At 40.7% G+C, this 27,414-nt stretch overlaps 4 protein-coding genes across 6 annotated transcripts in view; 1 reads left to right on the forward strand and 3 right to left on the reverse strand.

Annotated features, from left to right (window-relative positions):
- Nucleotides 1-5,752, reverse strand: part of crppa (CDP-L-ribitol pyrophosphorylase A) — a 31,953-nt gene extending 26,201 nt beyond the window's left edge. For all 3 annotated transcript variants that reach the window (XM_020615583.1, XM_020615582.1, XM_020615584.1), the window contains exons 1-3: nt 5,376-5,752; nt 4,156-4,438; nt 1,048-1,197 (exon numbers count right to left, since the gene is read on the reverse strand). In XM_020615583.1, coding sequence (XP_020471239.1) covers nt 1,048-1,197; nt 4,156-4,438; nt 5,376-5,605 — 663 coding nt within the window. In that variant the 5' untranslated portion in view covers nt 5,606-5,752. The remainder of the gene's footprint in view (nt 1-1,047; nt 1,198-4,155; nt 4,439-5,375) is intronic.
- A 592-nt stretch (nt 5,753-6,344) lies between these two features.
- Nucleotides 6,345-9,608, reverse strand: sostdc1a (sclerostin domain containing 1a). The gene is made up of 2 exons (XM_020615559.1): nt 9,312-9,608; nt 6,345-7,507 (listed from the first exon to the last, which is right to left on the reverse strand). Exons 1-2 carry the CDS (start codon nt 9,514-9,516, stop codon nt 7,062-7,064), a joined length of 651 nt encoding a protein of 216 aa, XP_020471215.1. The 5' UTR covers nt 9,517-9,608; the 3' UTR covers nt 6,345-7,061.
- Nucleotides 9,609-16,996: 7,388 nt separating this feature from the next.
- ankmy2a (ankyrin repeat and MYND domain containing 2a) lies at nt 16,997-24,697 on the reverse strand. Its single transcript, XM_020615471.1, has 10 exons — nt 24,489-24,697; nt 23,907-23,971; nt 23,141-23,279; nt 22,914-23,012; nt 21,734-21,894; nt 19,891-20,105; nt 19,378-19,513; nt 18,958-19,086; nt 18,583-18,712; nt 16,997-17,683 (listed from the first exon to the last, which is right to left on the reverse strand). Exons 1-10 carry the CDS (start codon nt 24,553-24,555, stop codon nt 17,556-17,558), a joined length of 1,269 nt encoding a protein of 422 aa, XP_020471127.1. The 5' UTR covers nt 24,556-24,697; the 3' UTR covers nt 16,997-17,555.
- Nucleotides 24,698-25,752: 1,055 nt separating this feature from the next.
- pkdc (protein kinase-like domain containing) lies at nt 25,753-27,373 on the forward strand. The gene is made up of 3 exons (XM_020615567.1): nt 25,753-25,998; nt 26,104-26,488; nt 26,582-27,373. Exons 2-3 carry the CDS (start codon nt 26,118-26,120, stop codon nt 27,213-27,215), a joined length of 1,005 nt encoding a protein of 334 aa, XP_020471223.1. The 5' UTR covers nt 25,753-25,998; nt 26,104-26,117; the 3' UTR covers nt 27,216-27,373.
- Nucleotides 27,374-27,414: the final 41 nt, after the last annotated feature.

Here is a 27,414-nt window from a genome sequence, read left to right on the forward strand (position 1 = left end):
TATTAAGTCACACTCAGCTGCTGAGACTGTTAATCCAAATTCACCTAAATGTCCCATGAAATTTCAGTGTTCTTCTTAGCCTTTGTTCACTTGTTCCACAGACTAATCTGCTGCAGTGTGGCAGAATATACAGTATGAATGTACCAGTTCTTTCCCAGATGCAGCACAGGCCAAGTGAAAATGACAGCAGCTACACCACGAGCTCTTCAAAGTGAGACCCTGCAGGTTCTGGCTCATCAGCTGAACAGTGGTGGACTGTGAAGAACCGTTATGATGTACGAGAACCGAAAAGTCCTTTGTCATCTAAGTGGTGTAATTGTTACAGCATAACTCTTAACCTAGCTCTCATTACATAAAGTTTGAGAGGCCTGTAATTATTTGATACCAAGAACAAGTAGCAGGTCGTAATTTTTCCTTCTTGTGATTTTATGTTTAAATGTAGCTGCTGTAGTGATCAAACTTTTGAATGCACGTACACTGGACAAAACCTGCATTGCTGCTTTGGCCACAAGTAGAAACTGTTAAGGGCTAATACTGATTTGCACCTGCCCTCGTGAGTACATGGACACGGATGTGGGGCAACGTTTCTATTCATACTGCGATTCAAGGGCCTACCTGCAGCAGACCTTGAGCTAAGAACTAAAGTGTTGACGTACGCAGACGTTTTCCAAGCACTGGGTTACATGCACAGTGAGGCCTTTTTGTTGAGTAGATAGTCCACTCTTTGACCTCTTCAGTTGGATAAAATAGTTGAATAATAGTGCCAATTTTGTATCACAGCACTCTCTAACATATAGAGAAGGGACTGGAGGTGAGATAATGCATGTCAACCACCATCTCTGACAGAGAAGACCAATTTATGATCTGTGGAATCAAAGATAAGCTCATTATCACATTAAACACAAATCTTCACACTGCACAGAGAACATTATCTTATCACGTCTTTTCATCACACATGAATGTATGAAGACCGTAACACCCTCAGGGACATATTTATATTCACAACAGACAGCAGGAACACTGTGACTATTCAAGAACAGGCCTTACCCTCTGATAGGCTTGATAGATGACATCATATGTGAATCCCTGAGGCATCTCGCTGGCTCTGTATTTGGCTCGGTCCAGAGAATGATCCAGGTAGCCCTCCGATGTGGTGGCTATCACCGTCGAAACAAGAGGTCGGATAGCCCCCGCTGCCTGGGTGAGGTAAACGGCATTTAGTTTTTCCATATATGTTTTGGATAAAATCTTAAGAGTTCATAATTGGTTTTTCAGAAGTATAGTAAATGATCCGCCTCCTGGACGAGCTCTGTCAAGTCTCATCATTAGTTTCAAAGCTTCTCCCAAGTGTTAAATAAAATGATTTTGGAATCTCTCTCTCTCAAAAAAAAAGTATCATCATTTTGATGTTTGGTGGCATAATGACACAATCAGCTCACAGTTTGACTAACAATATGATGACCTTGCAATATTTTCACCAAAGTTTGACAGTAAACAAACCAAGACAGCATAAAATTCCTTACCTATTAGTCCTTAGACATATTGTGTGCAAAAACACTGTTTTCAAGTTTCACCTGTCTGACGTTTCTAATAGATTTTGTTATAGAGCTTAATGAAAAACTATTACACAAAAACATGAATAAGCTTATTGTGAAGTTTGTTTTATAAACAGATCCATATCTATATAAAAAAATTGGAAAGGAAAACCCTCAATAAGACAAATATTAAATGCCTGAAACAGGACTAATGCCGCAGTTGCCTCCCCATACACAGTGTATGTTGTCATTTAGTTGCATTTTTGTGAAGTGACATTTAGCAGTGGAACACATTCAAAGTCATTGGAAACACAGAAATATAGGTGAGCAGTCAGATGCACACAGGGAAGAATGAAATTAGGTAACGCTGTATCAACTGGCTTTGAAAAAGCATCAATTTAACCAAATCCTTGAGGTGATCACGAACTGTATATCTATATAAATGTACAGCACAGAGAGAGGAGGGGAAAGGTAAACATCCAAGGGAACATCAGAGAAATTAAGTTCTAAAATCAGTCTATTACATACAGAGTCGCTGTTTGTTGTCACAGTAGGGACCTGTCCACTGGCTAACAGTTATGTACGGTAATGTTACAAGCCTTATTGTAGGCCCACTGTGGATGAAAGTATGGAAAATGTTAACACTGTCAGTGCTTTTTGGCCTTCAAATAATCACTAATAATCAGCAATTCTCCATCCATCCATTATCTATAGCGCTTAGAGTCACTGGGAGGCCGGAGCCCATCCCGGCTGACACTGGGTGAGAGGTGTGGTACGCCCGGCTAGGGCGCCAGTCCATCACAGGGCTGACATACAGACGGACAACCCTTCACCCTCACATTCACACCTACAGGCATTTTAGAGTTATCAATTAACCTGCAAGTGTTTGCACTGTGGGTGGAAGCTAGAGGAAACTCACGCAGGCACAGGGAGAACATCCAGGCTCCACACAGACAGGTCCCAGTCGGCTGCCATGTTCAAACCTGGAGCCTTCTTGCTGTAAGGCGACAGTGCTCTCCACTGCCCCACAGTGCCACTTTATAATAAAGACTATGTGATGCAGTTGAAAGCCACTGAAAAAGCTATTAAATTAACAATGAGTTCAGATTTTCTTGCCATATAATCTTTTCATTGAAGCCAGTTTTCTGGAGCAGGCAGTAAGGGAGCGTGTGCAAGCATGTGTTCTGCATATTACACATGCTGTTAAAATCAAAATTAATCTGTTTCCTTTCAGTGCAGGACAGACCTTCTGTCATGAGCGGGGTACTGGCAAGATAACGAAGACCAGGCCGCCTGCAGTGAAAGCTCATCATAAAACAGACACACACTCAGACACATGCCATAAATGTTGGCCTTACGTCAGAGAGCTCTTGCTTTTTTCACAACCTGTTTAACCTGTATTCAACAAAGTCTCTCTCAGTATGTGAGCCTGAGACTTGAATCATCGTGAAACTGATCCGTTTCTTCATCAGAGTGGCTGTGACTTCGGCCCAAATGTTTCCCACCTATCACTGATGAAATAAACAGCACCACCAAGAGCGATGGATCTGTCAACCTAATAAACAGTATATGAAAAGATGGAGAAACCTTTGTGTGCAAGGGGAGAAGGTTCAGGTGCAATCACAAAAACCATTTGTTTTCTTTGGTCTGGAAAACTTGACTTTGCTAAGTTTTATTGTTTGCTTTGTTTATGTTCACGCCACACAGTGAGAAATGACAAATCCATAGTGCGTGCTAACGAAGGTCCCACGTTATCCCACCAGGTGAAACATCTGACTCCAGCTGCAGCTGAGTGTGATGGATTTGTTTGCACTCTGTGCTGTAATTCACCTTCTCTGGTTTTCAGCGGAAAGCATAGGAAGAAATGAAGTATGAGCCCCAGTTGAGGCTTAATTAGCAGTGCTAGCCATTCCAAGCATGACCAAATACTGGCATTTTGGGCTTGTTTCTTTGCAGAGGTATTACAGTCTTTCTCCAAACTGCTCATCTCCAGAAAATAATCATGTCCTGTCTTCATAAGATACTGGAAAAACTGACATTACACAGAGATTGCACATCTTGTAATCCCAATCATGACCTGAGGTGTGGGAAATCTAAGCTTAGAGTGAGCTTGTGTTTCTATTTCTCTGAGTCATTTTTCAAACTAATTATCAAATATTTGATGACAGTAAATTGAATATATTTGATATTATTACATTTTTTGCTGGGCTAACAAAGCTGGACATAGAATAGGCAGATTTTCTGATGTTTTTGGAAAAATTATAAACTACTAGGCAGATTAAATGATAATGAAACATCTTTAGCTGCAGCCTTATACTGTATGAGACAAAGATTTCAGCAAGTCCTTGACAAGCGAGAACCAGTGGATGTTTGGCATTTTTGCTTGACAATGCTGCGCAAGATTAATCAAGTAGCAAACTAGCTGCTGATTAAATTTATGTCGACTGACAAACTCTTCTCATCTGAACAAGGAAACCAATTTTAAAAAGTGAGCATCATCTAAAAAAAACCCTTGATATATAAGGTAAAAGCAGCAGTGTTGAAATGATTTTAGCTGCACAAGACTAAGTGTCTGTCTCTTCAAATAGCCATACACTTCAGTTAAATTAGCTTTACTGACCCCTTGTTCCTTAGCAGCCATGGCTATCTTGTATAGAAAGTCCGCCTCCACAAAAGGCCGCACAGCATCATGGATGATGACCACCTTTGGTTGGACCGCTGCGTGGCTCTCCTCCCCCTCCAGCTCACCTAAGGCCAGGACTCCGCTGCATATGGACCTGTGACGAGTGGAGCCACCTGGGACCACTCGAACCTTCCTGTGCTGGAAGCGCTGGATGATGTCGGTCATCAGGGCCATGTTTTCTTTTAGAACAACAACCACAATGCTCTGGATCCATGACACCCTGCAAGAACACACCTTCTGATTTGTAAGCTGAAATTTCAAACAGAAAAAGGGGGAGGGAGGTGTAACATAACATTCACACACAGCATTATTATATTTAGAAATTAGGGCTCCAACTAAATCTGCTTAAAAATGCCTGCTGAAAGTTTCCAGAGCAAAGCATGACATCTTCAAATGGTTTGTATTGGTCAACCAAAACTGTCATATTTAAGGAGACAAGCAAATGTTCAAAATGTTTATTTAAAGGAAAAATTTGCTATTTAACAAAATCTGCTTTCTTGTCCAGCATTACACAAGAAAATGGATACCACTCTCTAATCTGTACAGTTTAAACAAAAACTGAACATTACAAGCTCCATGATTTGTTGTTGGCTCATGCATTAAGGGTAAACTAGCGTCTACATGTGTATTCAATCAATTAAAAGCAAAAACAACCTTTATAATACATCCTGGGCAGAAAAAAACATATCTGGTCCCAGTGCCACCAGCTCTGGTTACTACATGTACTGATGACGGGTCATTTTATATACACTACAACAAAGCATCCTATTTTATGAGTTTATTTCATGTTTATGTGCACAGTAATAATAAGCAGACAGATAAACATAATAGAGCAATTTCCACTAAATGAAAATACTCAATTATGGAGTAGATCATTTAAACCTCTCGTGTAATCTGTGATTTAAAAAAAAATGATTACATGCATGAGCAGCCTGCCCTGCAAGAAATGAAGTATGAGCCCCAGGTGAGGCTTAATTAGCAGTAGTAGCCAGGCCAAGCATGACCAAATACTGGCAGACACGCTGCACGTTGGAGGAAGTCCTCATACTGAGCTGTTTGTTTCCTTATCCCGTTGTCAGTGTCCCCGCTTCCTGCATATGCTGGGCAACAGGAATTTTTTATGACATCTTATTTAACGTATTTCAGTCTTTTCCTACCTCTCGAAAGCCTGGATAGTGTAGCTTATAAGCGGTCTGCCCAGAAACGAGCAGAACTGTTTCGGTGTTTGCAGTCCGGTTCTCTCTCCGGTGCCAGCGGCTGGAAGAACCACAGACACCGGGAAGTTCACGCAGCGTTCAAACGGCTGGTGGTCGCTCTCCCCGGCCTCGCGGGGTGGGAAAATCCTAGGATATGCGGCCCTGTCCGGATCACAGATATCGCCCTCCATGTTTGTAGGATTTATTTATCTTATCATTTCACGGATAAGGGGTCACGGTAGGTCACTGACCAAAACCGTCCGTTCCCAGCTAACGGACAGTGGAGGATAACGGAAACGAGGGTGAAAATTTGGGAGACACCGTTGTCAAATTAAAAGTGCAAACACCATCTTTCCGATGCATGCTTTCAAAATAAAAGTCCCCTAAACACAAACTACTGTACGTACATGAAAGTGCAAGGAGATTATTATGGGGTAGCCCTATGTCTTTGTCTGTAATTAACTACTAAATATTGTGAGTAACATGTTTTTAACTTCTTTGCCGGTTCTATAGTGGTGAAAAACTATTTAGACTCTTAGAGTAATACTCCAAAATATTCAGTGTAAATGTCATTTAAACCTACTTTATCAAAAGCAATGGTATTTTAATGTTATGTGTTGCAAGAGGAACATATTTTATGAGCTTTTTATTAGTATTGTGAGCAAAATATTAATTTGCACACAAAACTACAACTGACAAGACATGTACTCTAGAAAAAGTACATGAAAGTTTATTTGGAATTTTAGAAACAGTACTTTGGCAAAGAATCTTAACCTTATACAGCCAAATTACACATAATACATGTTATATATTACATTGTGCATTAAAAATAATTTTCTAAAAACTTGACATTTGCTAGTGTGAAACTCATGATCCTGCAGTTATAACAATATTTTTTTTTTTATATATATCAACACCCTACAACCTATTCAGCAAGCGGTACAGGTAATGGATGGATGTTTATATCGATAATAGAAGATAGTCATTTTCTACTAGCTGACATTAGGACTGCGGTGTTGTCGTGATTTGAGTTTTAATATGAGCCCTCCTGCAGATGAAATACCGTCATACCTGGTACAGTCTCCACTGACAACATGTGGAAAAAAGTGAGATTTATTTCATATAAAGTTACTACAAGAATGACAGATGGCACAGTCTCTCCAGACTTCATCCACATGCCGACACCACTTAGACACATCATGTGTTGCCACAGAAAATATATTACATCATACATCATAAATCTAAAATTTTGTACACATGGCCATACTTCAAAAAGAAGGTACAAATGTTGTATATGTACAAGTATTTACACAAAATTTTTTGAGATGTTTGGTGTTATTTACTGGTGTCTGTGCGAACACATGCATATGGCTACATCTGGGACACTGAAGCTCAGCCTTGGGCTCCAGGAAGCTCTGCAGTCTGCACACCCCATTTCTGTTCACATTATCTTTAATCACATGGATTAAAATGTCAGAATGTTCTTTCAAGTTTTACATCATAGTGAGGAACTAGCTTCATATAAATCAGGTCCCAGTCACACTGAGAAATAATCCATAAGCTCTGGATGTCATGTCCTAGTAACACAGAGACAAAACTCCTGTAGGTTTGTGTAGATTCAGAGTCAGTCTGTGCATCTGCTGGCTCTCAGGGTTCAGTCTCGTGCCAGTTCTCACTCAGCCGGCTCTTCCCCAGCCTCCTCTTGCTCTTGGACTTGTGTTTGTGCAGGAGTTGTGGCGGTGACAGACCAGGCTCCTCGAGCTTGTTGCCTGATTCGTTGTGCTGCCTTGTGTACCTCTTGCACTTGCAGGAGGTGACCACGGTGATTCTGTAGGTTCTTGTGCTGCCGTCCTGGCACTGCAGCTGGATGCGCTGGGTGCGGGTCTTGTCATTCACGCATCGCCAGTCCTGGATGCTGCTCTGGCGACCCCAGAACCTCCTACCATTGGCGCCGCCAATCCAGTTTTGAAGCATCTGAGCTGGGAGACACTCGCCAGCACACACAAGCTCCTTGATAGGGTTGATGCTGGTACAGTGGCCATCTGAGATATACTTAGTGGATCTCAGCTCTCTGCATCCGATCTGGTTTCGTTCTGTGGGAAGACACAAAAAGTACTGTAAAAAAGCCTGTTATACTCACAGCCCAAGGTGACAGGAATCAGCTGTCCTGTTTGGTTTGACCGATAGTCCAAAACTTAGATATTCAGCTAATAATCATGTATGAAAAAAAAAAAAAAATTCAGAAAATCCTCACACTGAAAATCTGAAACAAAAGAATGTTTGGTATTTTTGTTTAGGAATTACTTCATGGACAGATCATCAATCAATAAAAAAAAACTGTTTAGCACTTGTTCAGATGACAAAATGGCATTTTACAGTAACCAAGTGTGTTTCGTTCACCATAATATCGATGAGTTAATATATTATAATACCGGGGTACTACCCAGACTGGGCATTATATCAGTTATGTGCCCATTTACAGGAATAAGCGCAATAGCGTCTTGACCTGTCTACTTTAAAGAGTTGAGGATTTATTGCACTGAGAAAAATAAACAAATTTTTACCAGAGAAGCAGCAGCAAAATAAAATCTGCAGCAATCACCTTTATTCTGCCGTAGGCTACAAACACCGTCACCCTGCTCTCCCCTCCACCACTGTAACCCAAGCTCAAGTCCATTCATACAGCTCCATACACCTCAGTGACAATAACCCCGCCCTCACCATCTCTGTGACAGTGTTTGATGAATGAACAGGGGTGAGTTCCCGCCTCCCTCTCTCTCTCATACTCCCTTGTCCCTTTCTTCCTTCAAGGCTGTTGTAAGAGCCTCCATTCAGGTAGAGTGACACCCAGTCGGCTGCTCGCCCTGTTGGAGTCTCTCATCCCTGCTTGGACCACAGCCAGGCAGGAGTAGGATAGTTACACTGAGTATGTGATGATGTGTAGTGATGGGCAGGGACACAGTCTTTGCCAAGACTCTTGATTACAGGAGCAGAGCCACTGAGGTTTGTGCTCAGATTATACTATCACATGGGCCTCATAATGTCTATCCAAGGCTACGCCAAGTTTACTGTGTCATAATTTACTTTATGGACTTTGTCCAAAGAAATGCAGGTTAGATATAGTGACTGTAAACTGCCTGCATGAATGTGAAGTTGTTGGTCTCTGTGTGTCAGTCTGTGACAGACTGGTGACCTGTCCGGGGTGTACGCCGCTTCTCACATACTGGCTCCAGCCTCCACCCCTGCTTTCTGCAACCCATCAAGGAGAAGCACTAAAGCTAACAGATGGCTGGAAGTTGTTTTTTTTTTACACTATTCTACAACAGTAGAGGCTTTTTTAACTAGAATCTGTATATTATGTATTAAGTGTTTTATGATAAATGTAGTCTATAATGTATTTTCAGAAATGCAGAGACAAATATGCTAACTAGAATTAAAATGAAAATGGACTAAGTGGCTGAATAAAAAGTGCATCAATGTAAAGGATGTGGAAGACAAAATGAGACATTAGATGCTTAAACTTGAAATTTATCTCCAGACCTTTAGGCTGCTTGGGCTGAAAAATATTATACAAGTGTATTATATTATATAAACTATTTAAAAATGAAAGTGGAAATGGGACCCGGGGAATTGCATGTTCTCCTTGTTTTGTTTTCTGTTCTGTTATTCACAAACTAGGACAATATAAATCAAAGTATTTAAATATCATGACTGCGCAAATAAACCCAGGTTGGAAACAAAACAATTAGTAAACAGCATAAAGGTTTTAAAATTCAACTCAGTGCAGAACAGTGTAGGTAGGCTGAACACTCTAGACGTGCCACAGAGGACCGACCCACTGACAACCCAGTCAATGACAAAGCACCAGAGCATCCCCCGGTGTTTCCTTTCACTCACCGCCTTTGTCGTGCTCCGCGCCGCCCGCTCCTCTCCCGCCGCTCCGTGCGCGGTTCAGGGACACATTGCTCTGAACCTCGGGCGCCGGCGCGCTGACATGCGAGAACAGGAGCTCCGTGGCGTCGTTCTTGAAAGCTTGGCAACTCCGCAGAAGGATGCAAAGCAAGAACAGGGAATGGCAGGAGTCGTACGCGCTCAGGTGCATGGTTGGTGTCTGTGAGCGGGCGTGTGAGGTGCAGGTCCGACCGGGGGAGGCTGCTGCTGGCTGCACTGCGTGTGAGTCCCCGCAGGCCGCTGGTTTTATACAGTCTCTCGCTTTGGCAGCCCCTCAGGTGCGTCTCTGCTGTGAGGCTCTGATTGGTCGCCACCTATGTACTCCCGTAATATAACCCCGCCTATGCTTTCATTTTGGGGGTGTTCAGATGTGATCCTGGATGCTGGAGAGGAAGCCCTATGATAACGATGCCTGAGTTTTTGGTTTAATTTATTGACAACATTAACGTACTTATAAAAACAATAAGACTTTGTCTTGGATCAAATTATAAGTCTTGAAATATTATATCAAATTGTTGTGCCTGGTGTTTTCACAGTCAGTCCACCAGCCTTTATCAAGATAAAGAAAGGCATTCAGTGCTGTTACCAAGAACTAGAAAACTGAACCATGAGCCATTGCTACAATATTTCAGGAGGAAGACGGGATAAACTTGGGAATTAATTCTTTTAGACAAATTTCAACATCACCCACTTCAGATTAATTCATATTTATTACTGTGTTGATCTAAATCTTTGGAATGAGACATTAGAGAAGTGGTTTGGTAGAATACGTCGTACAAAAGGCAGGAAAGAAAAACACAATAGAGGCACCACCAACAAAACAAACATACAAAAATTCAAACAGTGATTTAGTACATGAGGTTATTTTCAAAAGCCAAAAAATTCTGATTAGATCCCAGGTAGACTTTAGTTTATGGTCTATATTAGTGTTATCTAAATGCAGTAGTTTCACAGTAAACAAGGCCAAAAGTATTTTGCAGTCAAAAAACATGAAATCACACTTTATTCCCTCTGGAATTAAAAAAAAGGTCTTTTCAAATGCAACTCAACAAACATCTGGATCTACATTGATCCAGATTTGACAGCTAAACATCAGCTTCCAAAACTGCCATACATCAGATTTGAATGCAGACAATAAAGCCAAATATGTGTTGGCTTAACTTTGGTGAACTTGTTCTGACTGTTGTTCTTCAGGGCTGGATGCTGTTGTGATCCTGCGTGGTGATAAACAGCCTCGGCTTTCAGTGACTCCTGCTGTTCTGACTTGGATTTTAGATATTCCTTTTCATTATGGAAACTCTGGGTTGTTTGGTTTGTGCTACTGTGGCATCTCGCTCTTCTCATCCTTCTGGTTTTCATATACACTGGAACTTTTGTGCCGTCCTTTTCAATTTCGCAAGCGCTCAGATGAAAGTGTGCATGCCTGCCTGTCTGATCACATGCAAATATCATTTGGCTAAATGTGCTGCGGCTGATCACGTATGCAAAATAAAAGTACTGTGGTGTAATGCACCGCCGTTTCTCTATGAGGTGAAAACTTTGCATCTCCAGATTTGTTTCAGACCAGGTAAAAAAGGAGGAAAGAAGCAAACAAGACAAAAAAACAAAATGCCAGAAAATGTTATATCTGCCCCAAATGAAATTCCAGCATTAAATAATTGTTCTGTGCATCTGGAAAAGAGATTGTACAGTTTGTTATGTAAGGCCATTCAATAAACACAATCAAATTAAGAGTAAATACTGCAAAGTGAATAAATGTCTTACATACAATTACCTAATTTTGTGACTGAAGTTTCCAGTTTTAAGTCTTAGTTTCCAAGCATTGGTGAGACATGTGGTGGCCGTTTCCTTCTTGATAAAGGTTGGTGGGCTGTAAAAACACGAGGGATGATGACTGGAAATAGGTTTAAGACAGTTTTGTTTAATGCCTAACAAAAGCCTCATAGGTGTATCTTTTGTGAAATGTTTCAGTAAACCAGATCACGTCAGCAAAGCCAGAAACCAGATGAGTCTGTTGTCCTGTGTCACAAATTATAGAAAGCATTCCAAACATTACTTGTGGCTCATTTTTCATCTTCAGTGGTGATGGACCATTAATCGTGCATGTGCACACAGCTGACCGTTGAAAACAGCACATCATGTTGTACCTTCTGGTCGGTTTCTCCTGTTGGATATTCTCTACACTGCCACACACGTTTAATTGAGGCATGAAAGCTGATATTGTCTGTGTGCAATTTGCTGTCTGTCCTGCCTCAGCCTACCTCTCAGTCTCTGTCAGTTACACATCTGATAATCAAGTGACCAGACTAACTGGAGTCTCGCTGTGTGTGCTGTACAAAACAAGGGGAGATATCATTACTTTTGTGGGGAACATTCAATCCAGGCTCATCTTACTGATTTGAAAAGCGGCGTCATGCAGAGACCCTAATTGTTGCTCATGTGAATGAAAGCGGATACACAGATCACGTGCCTGCTTTATTACCACACGAGCACGTTTCAGGATGGAAAATGTAGTAGGCCTGAGGTTATGGCTTTAATCACAGGTGGAGGGAATTCAGCCACACCACAGTAGTAACAAGAGAGAACATTTAGGAGAAAAGACAGACATTTGTGAAATTTACTCAAGTATTCAAAGCAGTCTATGTGAAGCTTCTGATTCTGTGGTAATTTAAACGTGACAAACTTCCCATTATGGTTATTTGTTCGATTTCAGGTGAGGAGTAAAGGAAAAAATAAAGAAATAATTTATAAAAAAAGAAAAGAAAACAAGAACAGAAAGGCTGAAACTGAAAGAAAGGGGGATGAGCAGAGAAAGGAAGGTAGGAAGGGTATAAGAAAAATTAGGAAAGAAATAGGGCACAAAAGGAAATAATGTGGGGGAAGTAAGGGAAATGGGAAGAACCATGAAGAAAGACAAAGGTGTGGGAAGGACAGAAGGAAGGGAGAACAAATCAATAAAGAGAAAAGAATAGAAATAATAAAGGAGACGAGAAGAAAAATAAGGAACAGAAAGAAAGGAGGAAATAAATTATGAAGGATCAAGTAGCGATGCACTACATGGCCAAAACTGTGTGGACACAAGTGTCAACTTACATTTGTCTATTTGAAACAATTTTTTGGTGTCAGTCCCTCAACTCCAGTGAAGGAAACGCTTGATGCTACATAGGCAGTGTTATTTATAACAACAGTGTTCTTTCTGCTTTGTGTCAGCAGTTTGTGTCTGTCCCTCTCCCGTCTGATTTTCACAGCCTGGTTTGCCTGCAGGGCCCTGACCTGCACCCCGTCCAACACCTTTGGGATGAGCTGCACATCAGAGCAGGAGCCAGGTCTTATCACTCAGCATCATTGTGGACCTCACTAATGCTCCCAGGGCTGAAGGGAGAAAGTCCCAGCAGCCAGCTTCTAAATTCTGGTGAAAAGTCTGAAACAAGTAAGTGGAGGCAGTTACAGCAGCTGTGAAACAGGATGGTTGTAATGTCCACATAGTGTTTTAGGAGCTAATTTCATATTGAATAAAAAGTGACCATTCACTGAGTCTGGTTACAGCTGATACACCTGTCAAGCTTTCAGATTCTGTACATCACAAATGAAGTTTACAGTAACAGTGGCAGATTTAAGACTTCAAATTCTTAGTCATTTCTGAAACTATGGATATTAGTTTTCACACTGACAAAGACAAAAGCAGGGGTATTTCTTACTGTTGGAAAGATTTTGCTGAAGAAATGTCAGCTGTTGTTGGCAGATTTGATCAGCTTAAGCTAGCATTAAATCCATGAAGTCGTTGAAATCGCTGTGTGTGGCAGACGTTCACATGTTTGGTGACTGTAGCTATTTAAGCTAGGGACAGAGCAACCACACTGAATCAGAATCAGCTTTACTGGCCAAGTATGTTGGTGACACAAAGAGTGTGACTCCTGTCCAGTGGCTCTCTGTGTGCTTTAGTAAGACAACTATAAATATGTGCATTGAAGTACAGATGAGAACAGTCTGCTCATTTTAGCCTAAACTCTGATAGCATCCTAGCCCTATAAAACCATTTGTATCATATTTGATACGTGAGGTTTCTGAGCAAAAACAAAATCACCAAAAATGCCCCATGTATCAAATGTGATACAAAAGAAATAGAAATAATCTAAATAATATGGCACCTCTATTCCTTTATGTCTGGACTGTCTGTCTATGCATATATGGCAAATAAAAATTGTGAATCTTGAATTTTGAATCATGAATTATATTTGGGATTTTGTTAAAAGGTTTAATAAACATCTCAGTTCCAAAGAATTAGAATGTTCTGGCTATTTTTTTTTTTTTGATATGTTGGGCTTTACAGGGCTAGATTTGTGAGGAAATGCTTCACAGTGGGTGGGCTATTTGCATCACAAGTAACAAGAACCATACCTGGGTAAATGTAATTGTTCCATCCCTTCAGCAGGTGAAGCAAGTCTGTCATTAAACTACACTCAGATTCTGTTATTGTTTCCTCTGTCTCTTGTTGTTTTTTCCTCAAACAGCGACACCAGAGACCCACTCATTTCACTTCTGAGAGAAAATCCAGGACAACACAGCCAGCTCTTCTCAGAGGACTATTTACGCTTCGACGCCCCTCTGAGCTTCTCGTGGGACCGGATTAAATGAATGTTGAAAAGTGAATATGATACACCCTGGCTTTTGTGCTCTCACTTTGTATAGAAGCTGAAGGCTTAAAGCCGACTGCCTCTCTGGGCATAGTGAAGCTAGTTGCCCCTAACCTTCATGGGAAATAAAAGGTGGCTGGGTTAAAAGCATTTTGACAAGCAGCATGGCAGGAGTGTGTTCCTGGTCAGGATGCACCAATATACACCAACAGGAGGTGTATACAAAACCTGGAACAAAGCCAAGAAACAGAGGTCAGCATGCCAACAGATCCCAGCAGAGAGGAACAATAGACAGACGGTCCTGTTCTGTTGTTACCACTCTACTCTCTATATTCATGTCTGGCACTTGTGCTATAGTTACAAACCAACACATGCATGCTGCTTTCAAGTACTGAAACTTATTAAGAGGCTGAATGCACAACACAGAGCTACTGTACATATAAATAAAATGGCGGTATATTTGACGCAGTAATTTCAATTTATCAGCTTTTTCTGGAGTTTTCCAACACATCTCATGGTCTTCATCTGCTAATAGAACTGGACCAAGGATCATCAGTCACGAAAAGCACTCCGACTTAATAAAAGTAGAAATTCTACAGTGTAGAAATACTCATTTAAAAGTAATAAATTTTACTAGGTGGATGGATTTTTACAAATTTTTGATAAATGCAGACTGTTTCCCCCTGCTCCCAGGCTTTATGCTAAGATAATCCTGTAGCTCCATATGTGATGCACAGATGTTACAAGTAAATACAGTTGTTGGTTAAATGTTATGGAACAAAACAGTTTTACTCTAAATTACGGGGACCATATAGGAAAGGATTCATTTCAAAGGACTGAACTCACTGATTTTACTCATATTCTGCTCCTGTATTTTGTTGAAATCAGCTGGAATAAAATTTGAAAGCTTTTGGACCCCCACTGCTCATAGTTAGGAACTAGAAAATAAATAAACCTAAAAAAGGTCATAAATAATAATAATAAAAATAACCAAAACCTTGTGGATTTTTGTGAAACATTGCCCTCTGCTGGACATCTGCCTCCCCTGCGGGAGAAGGATGTGAAGATTTTTCATCACTAATTAAGGTGCAGCTTTATCTCCCACACTGACACTTTTAAACCACTTGTTACTTTTTATTTGCAACTTCATCTTCTCCTGTCTAAACACAGGATATAAAGGACGCTCTGCAGAAATGTGGAATAAGGAGGGATGTTGATGTTTCCCAACCTCTACAGTTTTTGCTATTTTGCTGAGCAGAGAATTCACAAGTGTCCCTAACAAGGTTTCACTTTCTGAGGAAGCTGTGGCTGAATAACCACAAAGTAGCTCCTGTAACACTTCATGTAAATCAACAACAGGCTGATGTTTTAAAGTTTACACTGAGTGGAAAACTGATCCATTTCTATTTTGATTTTTTTCCGACCAGAGAGCTCAGCTACCGTTCTCTAAACCACTGCTTGACTGAACTTTACCTTCACGACAATATCAAGTCTGTTATAGATAAATCTTGGTTTCTTGTTCTTGCCTTCCTCGACCATTAAAGACATCCTTGAATAGAGCCTTAAAATACTTAAATTTCTTTAGTAGTACATATATTTTATAGATGTTGTTACAATCCCTGCTTGTTGTTGTCAGGCTTCACTAGAAGACATAATGCTCTTTGAACACAAAAACACTGAAACTTTCATTGTAATAGTAAAACTCCTGCATTCAAAATCCAAAAGTACAGCAATACTATCAACAATGTGTGTAAATGTGATGGGTTGTGACATGACTGAGGCTGGAAAGCAGAAAAAAAAATGTCATTACACATTTCTCTAATCTTTGCTTTTTGTAAAATACATTTTGATTCTCTTTAAGCCTCAAAACATGATTCACTATAAATGAAACAATTTCAGAAGTTTAGAATAAAAATGCATCTTTGGCAAAACCCAAGAGACATCTGAAATTTGTCAAAGGCCTCCAACCAAACACCGTTTTCTATAAAGAGATCACCAGACAGGTTTGAATCCACTGGTTTAATCTTCAACACACTATTTATATGTTTTTAACAACTACAGTTTCAGATAAATGTTGTGGAGTTGTTCAAGTTTACGGGAAGTTACCTTTGTTGCCTTTCCCTCAGGTATAAAGTTGTGTAGGAAGATGAAAAGCACACACACCCCAGATGAATGAAACAACAGGTATCTACTGTAGGTCCTCCCTGGTCTCTCAAACAGCGGCCCTGAATCATCTGACCTGCCTCTGACTCAAGGTGCTCGAGTTACCCAGAGACACCACGATAAGACACTGGTTTGTCGAAAGCTTTTTTCACTGCACTGAGCAGGACAAACTTAAGGTAAACCTGCAGTAACTATGTTTTGGTTACTCTGGGCAGCAGAAACAAGTAGAATGAAGAGCATAATGATAAAATATGAAACTCTCCAAAAATCAATGAAGTTGGTCTTTAATGTGATTAATATTAAAAACTGTTGGACATACTGGAAGTCATCAGTGTTCAGGACAAACCAATCAAAGTTTGACTTCAGTGCCTCTGTCCATTCAGGCTGCACAGTAACTGAAACAGTATCAAAACCATAAGCACTGATCATTTTCAAACCAACTTGTTTCTATGCTTGATCAATAAATAATTTTACCTGTTGGGGGGAAAAAAAAAACTTTCATTTTATTACAATTTAAGCTGTTCATATTTAAAACTATACATTTTTGGTCACAAGTGGCATGGTGATGCAGTGGTTAGTGCTGTCGCCTCACAGCAGGAAGGTTCCAGGTTTGAACCCCAGCCGACCTGGGGCCTTTCTCTCCGGAGTCTGCATGTTCTCCCTGTGCCTGTGTGGATTCTCTCCAGGTACTCCAGCTTCCTCCCACAGTCCCAAGACCTGCAGCTTATGTTGATTGGTGATTCTAAATTGCCCATAGGAGTGAGTGTGAGTGTGTGTGGTTGTCTGTCTACATGTCAGCCCTGTGACAGACTGGTGACCTGTCCAGGGTGGACCCCGCCTCTCACCAAATGTCAGCTGGGATTGGCTCCAGCCCCCCCACAACCGTCATTATGATAAGCAGTATAGATAAAGGGTGAATAGATTTTTGGTCAGTATTGTGCAGCCGTGCTACCCACTCACACTGTACCATCAGCAGGCGTTCCAGTAACAAATCACATGTACTGTCAATAAATAGTCACTTCTTTCCTGCACAAGTTGCTACAGTTCCTTAAGGCAGAATCACATTCCATTACTGATGTGAACTATTAGCTCTTCACATATTTCCCACAATTCCTCCCAGTAACTTCCACAGAAACACACTAGACTACACAGGTTTCACATTCACATGACATCATCTGAAGAATTAATATTTAACAAAGACAAAACGATGACCGCTGTGACACAAACCTTCCTCTGATGGTTCAGTGCCACCTTGCCTTCGTGACAGTCTCAGGTTCATAATAACTATGAGGTGTTGTCGCCTGCTGGACCAGTCCTTGTCTGGCTTTCTGACTCTACCGCATTTTTCTGGAGGTGGAGGAGGTGGTCGCTGACCTCAACTGTCAGATGTTCCTCAGTTGCCAGCAGCTGGGGTGGATGTGGGGCTTGAGGTTTCTGCTGCAGTGTCTGAGGAGGTGGTCTCCCTGCCGGTCTCCAGTGAGAGCTCCTGCATGGAGTCTGTGGCCTCCTGTTCTTTACTCTCTGAAACACAAATACGGCCTTGTTACTGTAGGCCACACCTTTCCTTTACACTGGCAGCAACACAATCAACAAACCGCTTTAGGTTGTGGATAACCTCATGTTAGTTTAAAGGACTTTGAATGCAACATGATCAAGAAAATGATTTATACAAAGAAGCTTTGATGAGATTTAAAATTCAGGCTTACAGCACATCATTCCAATAGATTTTTAAGACTCCTCCTTTTACACACTCACCAAAGAACACAATGATTTTTTTTAAGAAAAAGTTGACAAATTAAAACCAATTTCACTTGGATTTTAGATCCCACTGCATCTCAGCATTTCTGTTGCTCACTGCTCAAAGACACTGATGACAGCAGTTTGAAGTAAACACAGTGCACCAGAAAGCACTAACATTAACAGAACGTTCAGAAAAAATCTGGAGAAAATGCTAATGAGCTGATAATTATGTGGTAGATTTCCTCCAAGTACACACACACACACACACACACACACACACACACAGTAATGATTAAACTGCTATATTTGTCTTTTGTTTGTTTGTTATTTTACAGATTTTTCAAACAGGACTGAAAAAAAATCACAACTGATTCACAATTCCTGGAATACTGAGCTTTACTGTACATATTTTGTATTTCCAATTCAAAAAAAGGCATCCACAGAATTATAGGTCAAAATAGTTAACACATTTTTTAAATCTTATTTTTTTTAAATTTCATATACTTGCTGGTAAAAATGGCCTTCTTATAAAACAGTGCTGGCCTATCTGTGTTTATTATGAAGCAGTAACCTCTTATCATGTAACATATTTTGGATGATGCTCTGCCTGAGTGTGGTGAGTGTCTCTGCTGAGGTGCTTTATTCTCTTTCATATTTCACCTCCTACGTCGCTGAAGTACCTTTATTTTGCTGCATCCGCAGTTTGGCTGATTCTGTATCTTGCTTCTCTCTCAGCTCTTGGAGGTTCTTACAAACTTTCTTGTGGGTGAACCAGTGCATCTTCTGGCAGGTTTGGTTGCAGTAGATCACCTGGTGGAAAAAAGTTTACAGTTTGTTTATGTAGATAAAAGACAACTGTTACCAGCTGAAAATGGCCAAGAATGAATAAGTATTTGTTAATATCATCTTAATTCTTCTGTCAGAGATACACTGTTCAGTTTTCTGATGAGAAGTTACAGCCCAAAAATAATTTGATGATTTTTTTTTGGCATGTATTGAAAAGTCTCCATTGTTCTATGTATAGATTGATATATTGCTGTAGTTCAGACATTCACCATTTTACAGATGGAACATCTCTTCTCAGCTCCTTTCTCTCCACAGGAGGTGCAAAACTCGGCGTCCATGAAGCCGACTTGACCTGTGATGGCCTGAGTCAGCACCGACAGAGCTGTGGGGTCATTGCCCTGAAAAGGCAAACACCAAAACATTAAACACGCCAAGGCTTGCACTTAAATGGACAGTGAATCATGTCTTTAAGAACAACAGTGATTCTGCTTTCATCCAATCACCAAACATTCACAAAACATAAAGTCGATCATTTTCAGATCGACTGAGATGTGATAAGGATGGGTATACTGGATTTGATCATTTTCAAATTGACTGTGATGTGATAAGGATGGGTATACTGGATTTAAACAGACTGCTACTGCGCATAATCATCTCTACACAGTTTTCATTCATTCATCCAGACTTACAATCTCCACAGGAGCGACGCTTCGCACTAGCTGCTGCAGCAGAGTGGCGTCACAGTAAGGGAACTTGCGAATGCACTCTCTGATAAACTTCTCCTGATACATCGGGAAGCCATCGCTATCCCGGCCCTTCAGCAAACTGCAGCAAAGGGATCAGGAAAACTTTCACTATGGAAAAGCACCTATGTTATGATAAAAGGCATTTCAGTGGAGCTTCACTCGGGCTCCTCTCACTCTTCTCTTGTTGAGTCATTGACAACAATGACAAATAATCCACTGTGCCTACTCCTGCATTACAATCTACCAAAAATGCTCTCAGAAGTAAAGTTGGAGCCATCAGACTGACAACACTAACAAAGACAGACATTCCACAAATATTAAACCCCAAGACATTTAAAAGTGGCTTCAAAAATACAAAACAACAATTTACCTCTCCCTAATATAAAATAATAAACTGGACATTTACATTTAAAATGAACAGATTCTCACACAACACAACATCACACGTGGCCACACCTCTTGATGAGGCCGTCTAGCTTGTCCTCACGGTCCTTGAGGAAGGAGGCGCACTTCCCCAACACACAGCTGATGTAGTGCATCTTCATGGCCAGCACCTCGTTCATGTCCTGCTGCTTGATGCATTTCTCACAGATAAGCTCCATCACCCGACGGCATTTGTCCAGCGCCTCCACTTCTGCCAACAGGGGGTTCTCCTTCACCAGCATCACCATCTGGACAGCACAAGACATATTTATTTCCATTTTTTAATGTAGTTTTTCAAAATAAAACATGTCTGGTGATGTGTATGTCATGGTATTGTGTTGTTTGTTCATCTGCTGTTCTTTCCGTTAATTTTACTTATCAACTGCAAATTTGGGGACAACTATTATTTGCCTTTATGGCAGGGGCCCATAATACATTTCCGGTGCAAAATGTAATGCTTTAAATTTTAAGATGCATGAATATTGAGGGCTTTCTTTTCTTAGCTGCAGTTCTCCAGTTTAAAAAAACAAAAACATTGCCTTCTTTTCTTGGGTCTTCTCCTGGATTAACAACAGACCACAAGCACCAAAGTACAGCCACCTAATTAAGACGGAGACCTGTTCAGATTCTTATTCAGGTGTTTGATCAGTCCCAGATTCATTCTGCAGCCTGACAATGAGCCCAAACTTCTAGTCAGAGCCATCAAGAGCTATGTTCAGAGGCAAGAAGAACAGGGAGTCCTGCAACAGATGGTCTGGCCCCCACAGAGCCCTGGTCTTAACATCATGGTTGTGGTCATCGTGCTAAAAAGGAGCTTAGCCAACTTAGCTAGCAGGCAGAACTGAGAGCGTCTGAGCAACAAACAGACTCTAAAAGTTCACACCACACCTGCTGGTGATACAGTAACATCTGCAGTGTATCCTTGACACAAATAACACCCCATTGATATCTGTTGTGCATAATAGAGCATGCTGGTTTACAGTCCAGCCAAAGGTTCACAGGTAACTTTATTATCCCAGAGGGGCAATTTGTATGCAGCCAAGAGCACCATCACAACAAACAATCATAACACAGTTCAAACATAACACAATGCAAAACCCACCTCTTACAAAGGGCGCATTATATCCAGTCCCATCGTGCCATCACTGGCCATCCTATAATACAGTTCAGGCCAGTCCCTACATGTGCCAGACCCTCTCTGTCCATACTACTGCAGCCTTAGCATTACCCAGAATTCAAGAGATCAATTGCCATTGGTACCATAGAATTTTTAAGTCGATTTGTCCTACATTAAGGGATGGCACAAGTTCATCCTGACAGAAACATCACAAACTGACCAAAGACAGGGTGACTAGGATGTGCCAAGACTGACCTAGCCTTCCCCAGAAAACACAACTTATACAAGCAAGCTAAATTATTAAGGGGACTATTCACAATCTTGCTGCACGTCTTGACAATCTTTTGCAAACTGTTCTTGTTTGCCAGAGTAAGAGGCCTGAACCAGCAACCAATCATGGCAGCAGCTGATTACTTCTCTGATTACTTATATCTTCATTCCATGGAGGAATATAATCAGTGAAACAGGCTGCTGTTGTGTTTGGATGAAGAACCACTCACACAGATGAGAAACATTTCTGTATCATTACAGTTATCCAGAGAGTGGAGGTGGAATGAACAAATGGATAAATCGTTTCTTTGAGCATAAAGAAATGCTCAAAGAGCATTTGAGCATGTCTCATCCAGACATCAGAGGATGGTTGGATGAGGGAGCTGCTGGGCTGTGGGTTGGAGTCCTGACCCAAGACTCTGCCTCTGAACACTTTACTCCACAATGTCTACATTACTGCATCTTTCAACACTCAGCGGTGTCCTATACCTTGACAGGATTCAGGTTGGTGCTCATGATGATCTTGTGGAGGGGTCCAGCCAGTTTGGGTGGCAGTTTGGGTTCCTTCTCCAAACCCTGAGGCTTGGTGTAGTAATCCAGTCTGGCACGGGAAAAGAAATTGTTGATCACCGTGACACAGTCATGCTGCCCTGAAGGGGGAGAAGAGGAGGCACATGTTTATGCTTAGTCAGAGCAAGGTACTCTTTATGTAACAGTAGACACCAAAGTAACCACTTTGTGTCATTCAAAACCAATTCATGCCTTAAAACCTTGGTCCTCTTCACCAACTTTGGGCCCATTGGAGCCTGACAAACCTTTGTTCTGAATATGTTTGATTTGGTCAGTACATGCAATCTGTGTGGTGTTGTGGAAGTTTAGCTTAGAGACATGAATAGAGGCCAGATTTAACAACTCTGAAGTCCAGGTGTCAAAAAAATATCAAAAATAACTCCAATTGCATTATCAAACAAAAGTGTGGTGATGGTGTGATTTGATTTGGTCTGATGAAGTGATGAAGATTTAAATACTGACTAAGGTCATTACAATGGGCGCTAATCTTTGGCTAATCTGAAGCATCCACACGTGTCCGGTTACTAGACATTTCCTATATTATTATTAGGGTTGTCAAAGTTAACATGGTAATAGTGAGTTAACGACAATTTTTTTAGCAATTAATGCACACATATTCTGTGATTAAGACCCTCAGCTCACCCCATAGTTTGGGAAATCAGAAGACGATGCAGCAGCAGAAATGGAAACAAAGGAAGAAGGAAAGAAAGAAAGAACTTGAAATGGCTTCTTTTTAGTAATAAAGGCATACACAAGGGAAAATAAACCCAGAGATCTATATAGAGAACTGAATCAGAAGAAAAAATACATTCAAATTTCTGTTTAAGGTAAAAAAAAAAAAAAAGCTATACAGTATAATGTTATCTTGAATGACCCTTCAAAATACATCAGTTACTTAAGTGTAAACCACTGCCACATTTGATGAAAACAAGTGAACGTATCTATGTGATAAATGTGTTGCAGAATATAATGAATCAGTGTTTCTGACAGACAAAGAAGCAGTGTGTCATCCTTCATCTTTATATATATGATAATACATAACATAAGAACCCTTGACTCTTGTGGAAATGAGCACACACAGAGTCACATTCAGACGCACCAACAAAGGCGGCCATTTGTGCCGCAGTCCTTCCGACAGAGTTGACGACGTCTGTCTCCGCCCCCGCGTCCAACATCATCCACGTGATATCAGTCTTCCCTGCAGGCACAGAAGAAGATTCACAGCACTCACAGAGAAGGGCATTCTCAAACAACAGAGCTGAGACATTTGCTGTGATGATCCACTCTAACATCTTAAATCTTTCACCTATTACATTTATACCATACCTGACAGGCCGGCAAACATCAGTGCTGTGTATCCATGTTCATGTTCATTACAATTCACATCCGCTCCATGCTGCAGCAGCAACTTGCACATGTCTGCTTTTCCTTTGTAAGCAGCATGCATGAGAGGGGTCATCCCGTACTGTGGGTGAGACAACAAGGCTGAGCAAAGCTGTGCACTTTACATGCACCATTTCATTTGTCATTAGTAAAAATTAGGGAAGAAAAAAGTAAATACATAAACATAGTTTATTCATGAACACAAGTAAATACTTGTGTTCATGAATAAACTATGTTTATTAAAACCATAAACAAAAATACTTGAAAGCATCATAACATCTTGGGTGCTGCTTATGATCCTGATGGTCTCAATACAGAATTCTTATTGTCAATTCTTTCTCATTCTCAATTTCTAATTTCTTTTTCCTGCTGTCCTAATTACCACTAGGTATTATATGTACTGTAATAATTATATCATAAATATTCTGTCAGCTTAATAAATACCAGTATGAACTTACACAGATTTAAAAAAAATTAGGGATCATTCAGATCACCAGTCTATCACAGGCCTAACACTTAGCGACAGACACCCACATTCACTCCTACGGGCAATTTAGAGACGCAAGTCAAGCTAAGATGTAAACAACACACATGGTGTTTTGTGTGTATAACTTAAACAAACTGCCTTGAAAAAGCACAAAGTCTCCTGACATGTGTTAGGACAAATTAAGGTTATCATCTGTGTCCCCTGTTAGAAATGTTCTGTTACCTCGTCCAAACAGTTGACTCGTACATCCTTACAGCCCAGAAGCCTTGATGCTTCTTGAACATTTCCTAAAAACACAACAATCAATACCACTGCAGTAACCTTACACATACTACATCAAGGTAAGCATCAGTTTATGCAACATAAGAGAATTAACCCCCCTCTTTATTACTGAGATGTCTTTAAAGACCTTACAGTGGGTGGGTGACAAATTATAACGTAATTGTTACACAATATATATTATTTATGAATTTACAGTGCAAACACTTATACAAACATAAAGTTAGAACAATTCATGTTACCCTGCAAGTTTAAGCCAATATGTTCAGAATATTAAAGACCACAAGCTATCACAGTAACTAAGCTACTCATGAATACATTATTAGCATTTAGCTAACGCCATTTGCTACCAATCCCTGCCAACAAACAGCCCTTTAAATTAATTAGCATTTAACAGCAAAGGTAGCGAGCAGAAAAAGAGTTAAATGGCCATTAATCGGCATTATTACGTAACTCAATACAAGCTAACGAGGGATAACGCTTATATGTGTTCTACAAAGATTAGCGTTAGCCCAAGAGGTTTACCTGCAGTAATAGCGGCAAACAGCTCCTTTTCGCTTGAAGTCAAGTCTCCCCTCTTAGGAGCAGACATGCTGGTGATTGCTGTTATATAATTAAACTATAACGACAAAAATAAAACACAAAATTCTTGACAAAAACAAACGTTCCAGTAGCTCTAATTAGCTCCTAATACACAGGCATGGACTAGCTCAGGTCAATCTGGCCGTCATTCTTCCTTCTTCTTCTTCAGCTGTTTTTAATGGCGGTTGGCAACCATCTTTAGGTGCATTACCGCCACCTTCCGGACTGGAGGATCAGAACGGCCCCTACCTACTACCACACCAAAAGCTGGTCACTGTGTACTATCAGCAGGGGTGTGGTAAGTTACAGGCAAAAAATACTTCAGCATTTACTCTAGCAGATCGAAAAGATTCTACAAATAAGAAAACTACAATACATTAAAAAATATATTCTTAATAAAGCTAATTAATTAGAGGGGATATTTTAATATTTCTCCAATATCATAACTGATTCTAACACCATTTTATTACATTGAAATTATGTGTTCCATTGGAGTCTAGATAGTTCATTCAGAAGTGCTAGTGGTTCACAGGACCACAAGGGAAAAGACGTGAAAAGGATGTCTGGCTGTATTTGCATCTATATTTAAGTTGATAAACTTTGTTTTCTGGGTGTCACAGTAAAACAGATACATTTTACATGTTATTAATTGAAGGGGAAGGCTAAACTTACAAAACAATGGTGGAAAGTTAATAAATGCATCAGGTCTGGATCACTAACAGCCTTAAAGCCACTCTATACCATTACTGACCTCATGGGGGGCAAGGAGCCAAAAAGTTGTCATTAATTCCCCAGGTGCCCAGAAATGTTGCAGTGACAAGTTGAAATTATTGTATCTAATATATGATAAATAATTAACTGGCAATAATTCTGACTCATCATTGCAGGGATTTTTAAGCAAACATGACAAATTTGCTGGTAACATCTTCTCAGCTATGAACATTTGCTGGTTTCCTGGTTTCAAACTCACTTTGATGTCACTTTGTTGACAGTGTGCATTAGACTGTACAGATGTTTATTATGTGTCCAAGCTGTGTAGGTCTTTGTTTATTAATTAAAACTAATAGGAACCAAATACAAACAGAGGAAGCAGCTGTTCAAAGCCTATTCGTGCCCTCCAGTCCAGCAGATGGCAGTGGTACATCTTTGACTTTGCCTTCCTTATTTCATGTCTGTAGCTTTAAACATCATGCAGCTGGCTGGAGAGAATACTTCCTGTTATCCGTTCATTGAGATACATTTGACATGAAAGAAAGGGTAAAGGATAGCATTTACATTTTTTTAAATATCCGAGACAGTCTTATTACGTAGTCAAAGCCTTAGATTTCAGTTTTGTTGGCTTTTGTGTTACATGCCATTGTAAGATCTCTGAATGTGTGATAAGGAAGGAAACAGCAGAGATATAGTCTGTTTTTGAAGTCTGGATGCACAAGCTTGATCATTAAGTAATAAGGTAAGTGACACATAAAAAAGTCATGAGCATCAACAGTAACAATGTTATCTGCTTAACAGACGTAGAGAAGAACTGACACCTTGCTTGCTTTTCACCCTGATTCAGCATTGAACTGGACAATGAAACAAGAGTACCAGGATCTTGTCCTGCAGGCGTGTGGTGCCTCATCTCTGCGTGTTGGTGCAAAGATCCAGAGCCTGTGGAGTGATTATGGGGAGATAGTCAGACTGCACCTGGAGGGCTGCGACCGACCCTCTGTTGTTGTCAAACATGTCAAATTTCCAGAAGAGGCAGAGCACCCTGGCGGTTGGAACACAGATCGCTCCCACAGGCGTAAAGTGAGATCTTATCAGGTGGAGACACACTGGTACCAGAACTATTCCACCAATCAGAGCTGCCGCATCCCTGCCTGCCTGGCTGCCTGTTCCTATGGAGATGAGATGCTCATTGTGCTGGAGGATCTGGATGTGGCCGGTTACGATCAGAGAAGGTAAAGTCGTAATCTTTAACTCATGAGATGTGATGAATAAGAGAATTGAAAAAATCATTCTGAATAAATAAGGTTGGTTGTTTTTTTCTGTAGGACTAGTGTGAAGGATAGGGAGATAAGGACTTGCATCAGCTGGCTTGCCCACTTCCATGCTCTGTTCCTGGGTGTGACACCAGAGGGCCTGTGGCCTGTTGGTACTTACTGGCACCTGGAGACCCGGCCAGATGAGCTGGAGGCCATGGATGATGCAGATCTAAAAGCAGCAGCTGGTGACATTGACAGGATGCTCAACGAATGCTGCTTTAAGACCATCGTGCATGGAGACGCCAAGTTAGCCAACTTCTGTTTTTCCCGGACTGATCAGGATGTGGCAGCTGTAGACTTTCAGTATGTCGGCGGGGGCTGTGGGATGAAAGATGTTGTGTATTTTCTAGACAGCTGCATGGAGGAGAAGGAGTGTGAAAAGAGGGTTCCTGGCCTACTGGACTACTATTTCACAGAATTAAAATTATCTGTGAAAAAAGATGTGGACTTTGCCGCCCTAGAGAAAGAGTGGAGGGAGATGTTTGCATTTGCCTGGACAGACTTCCATCGTTTTCTGCTGGGATGGATGCCTGGACACTGGAAAATCAATCGCTACTCTAAACAACTGACTAAGGAGGTTCTGCACAAACTGAAACTGAAATCAGAACCAAAAACTTCTAACTTCAGACAACTAGAGAAGTGAGTGTATGGCTGAAAGGTGGTCCACTTGAACCTGCATGTGTATATGGAAAAATGACTTGCCCACAAACACTCAGTTAAATCCTTTCCTCAGCAGTGTACAGTGTACAGTGAAGCATGCTTACATATCAAACCATTCCTGAATAAATAAAGGTTTTTGAAAATGCCTGGGCTTTTCTTTTTATTTGATTTTGATTTGATTT

This window comes from Monopterus albus, unplaced genomic scaffold, assembly GCF_001952655.1.
Source record: "Monopterus albus unplaced genomic scaffold, M_albus_1.0 scaffold166.1, whole genome shotgun sequence".
In the NCBI taxonomy this organism is placed as follows: Eukaryota; Metazoa; Chordata; class Actinopteri; order Synbranchiformes; family Synbranchidae; genus Monopterus; species Monopterus albus.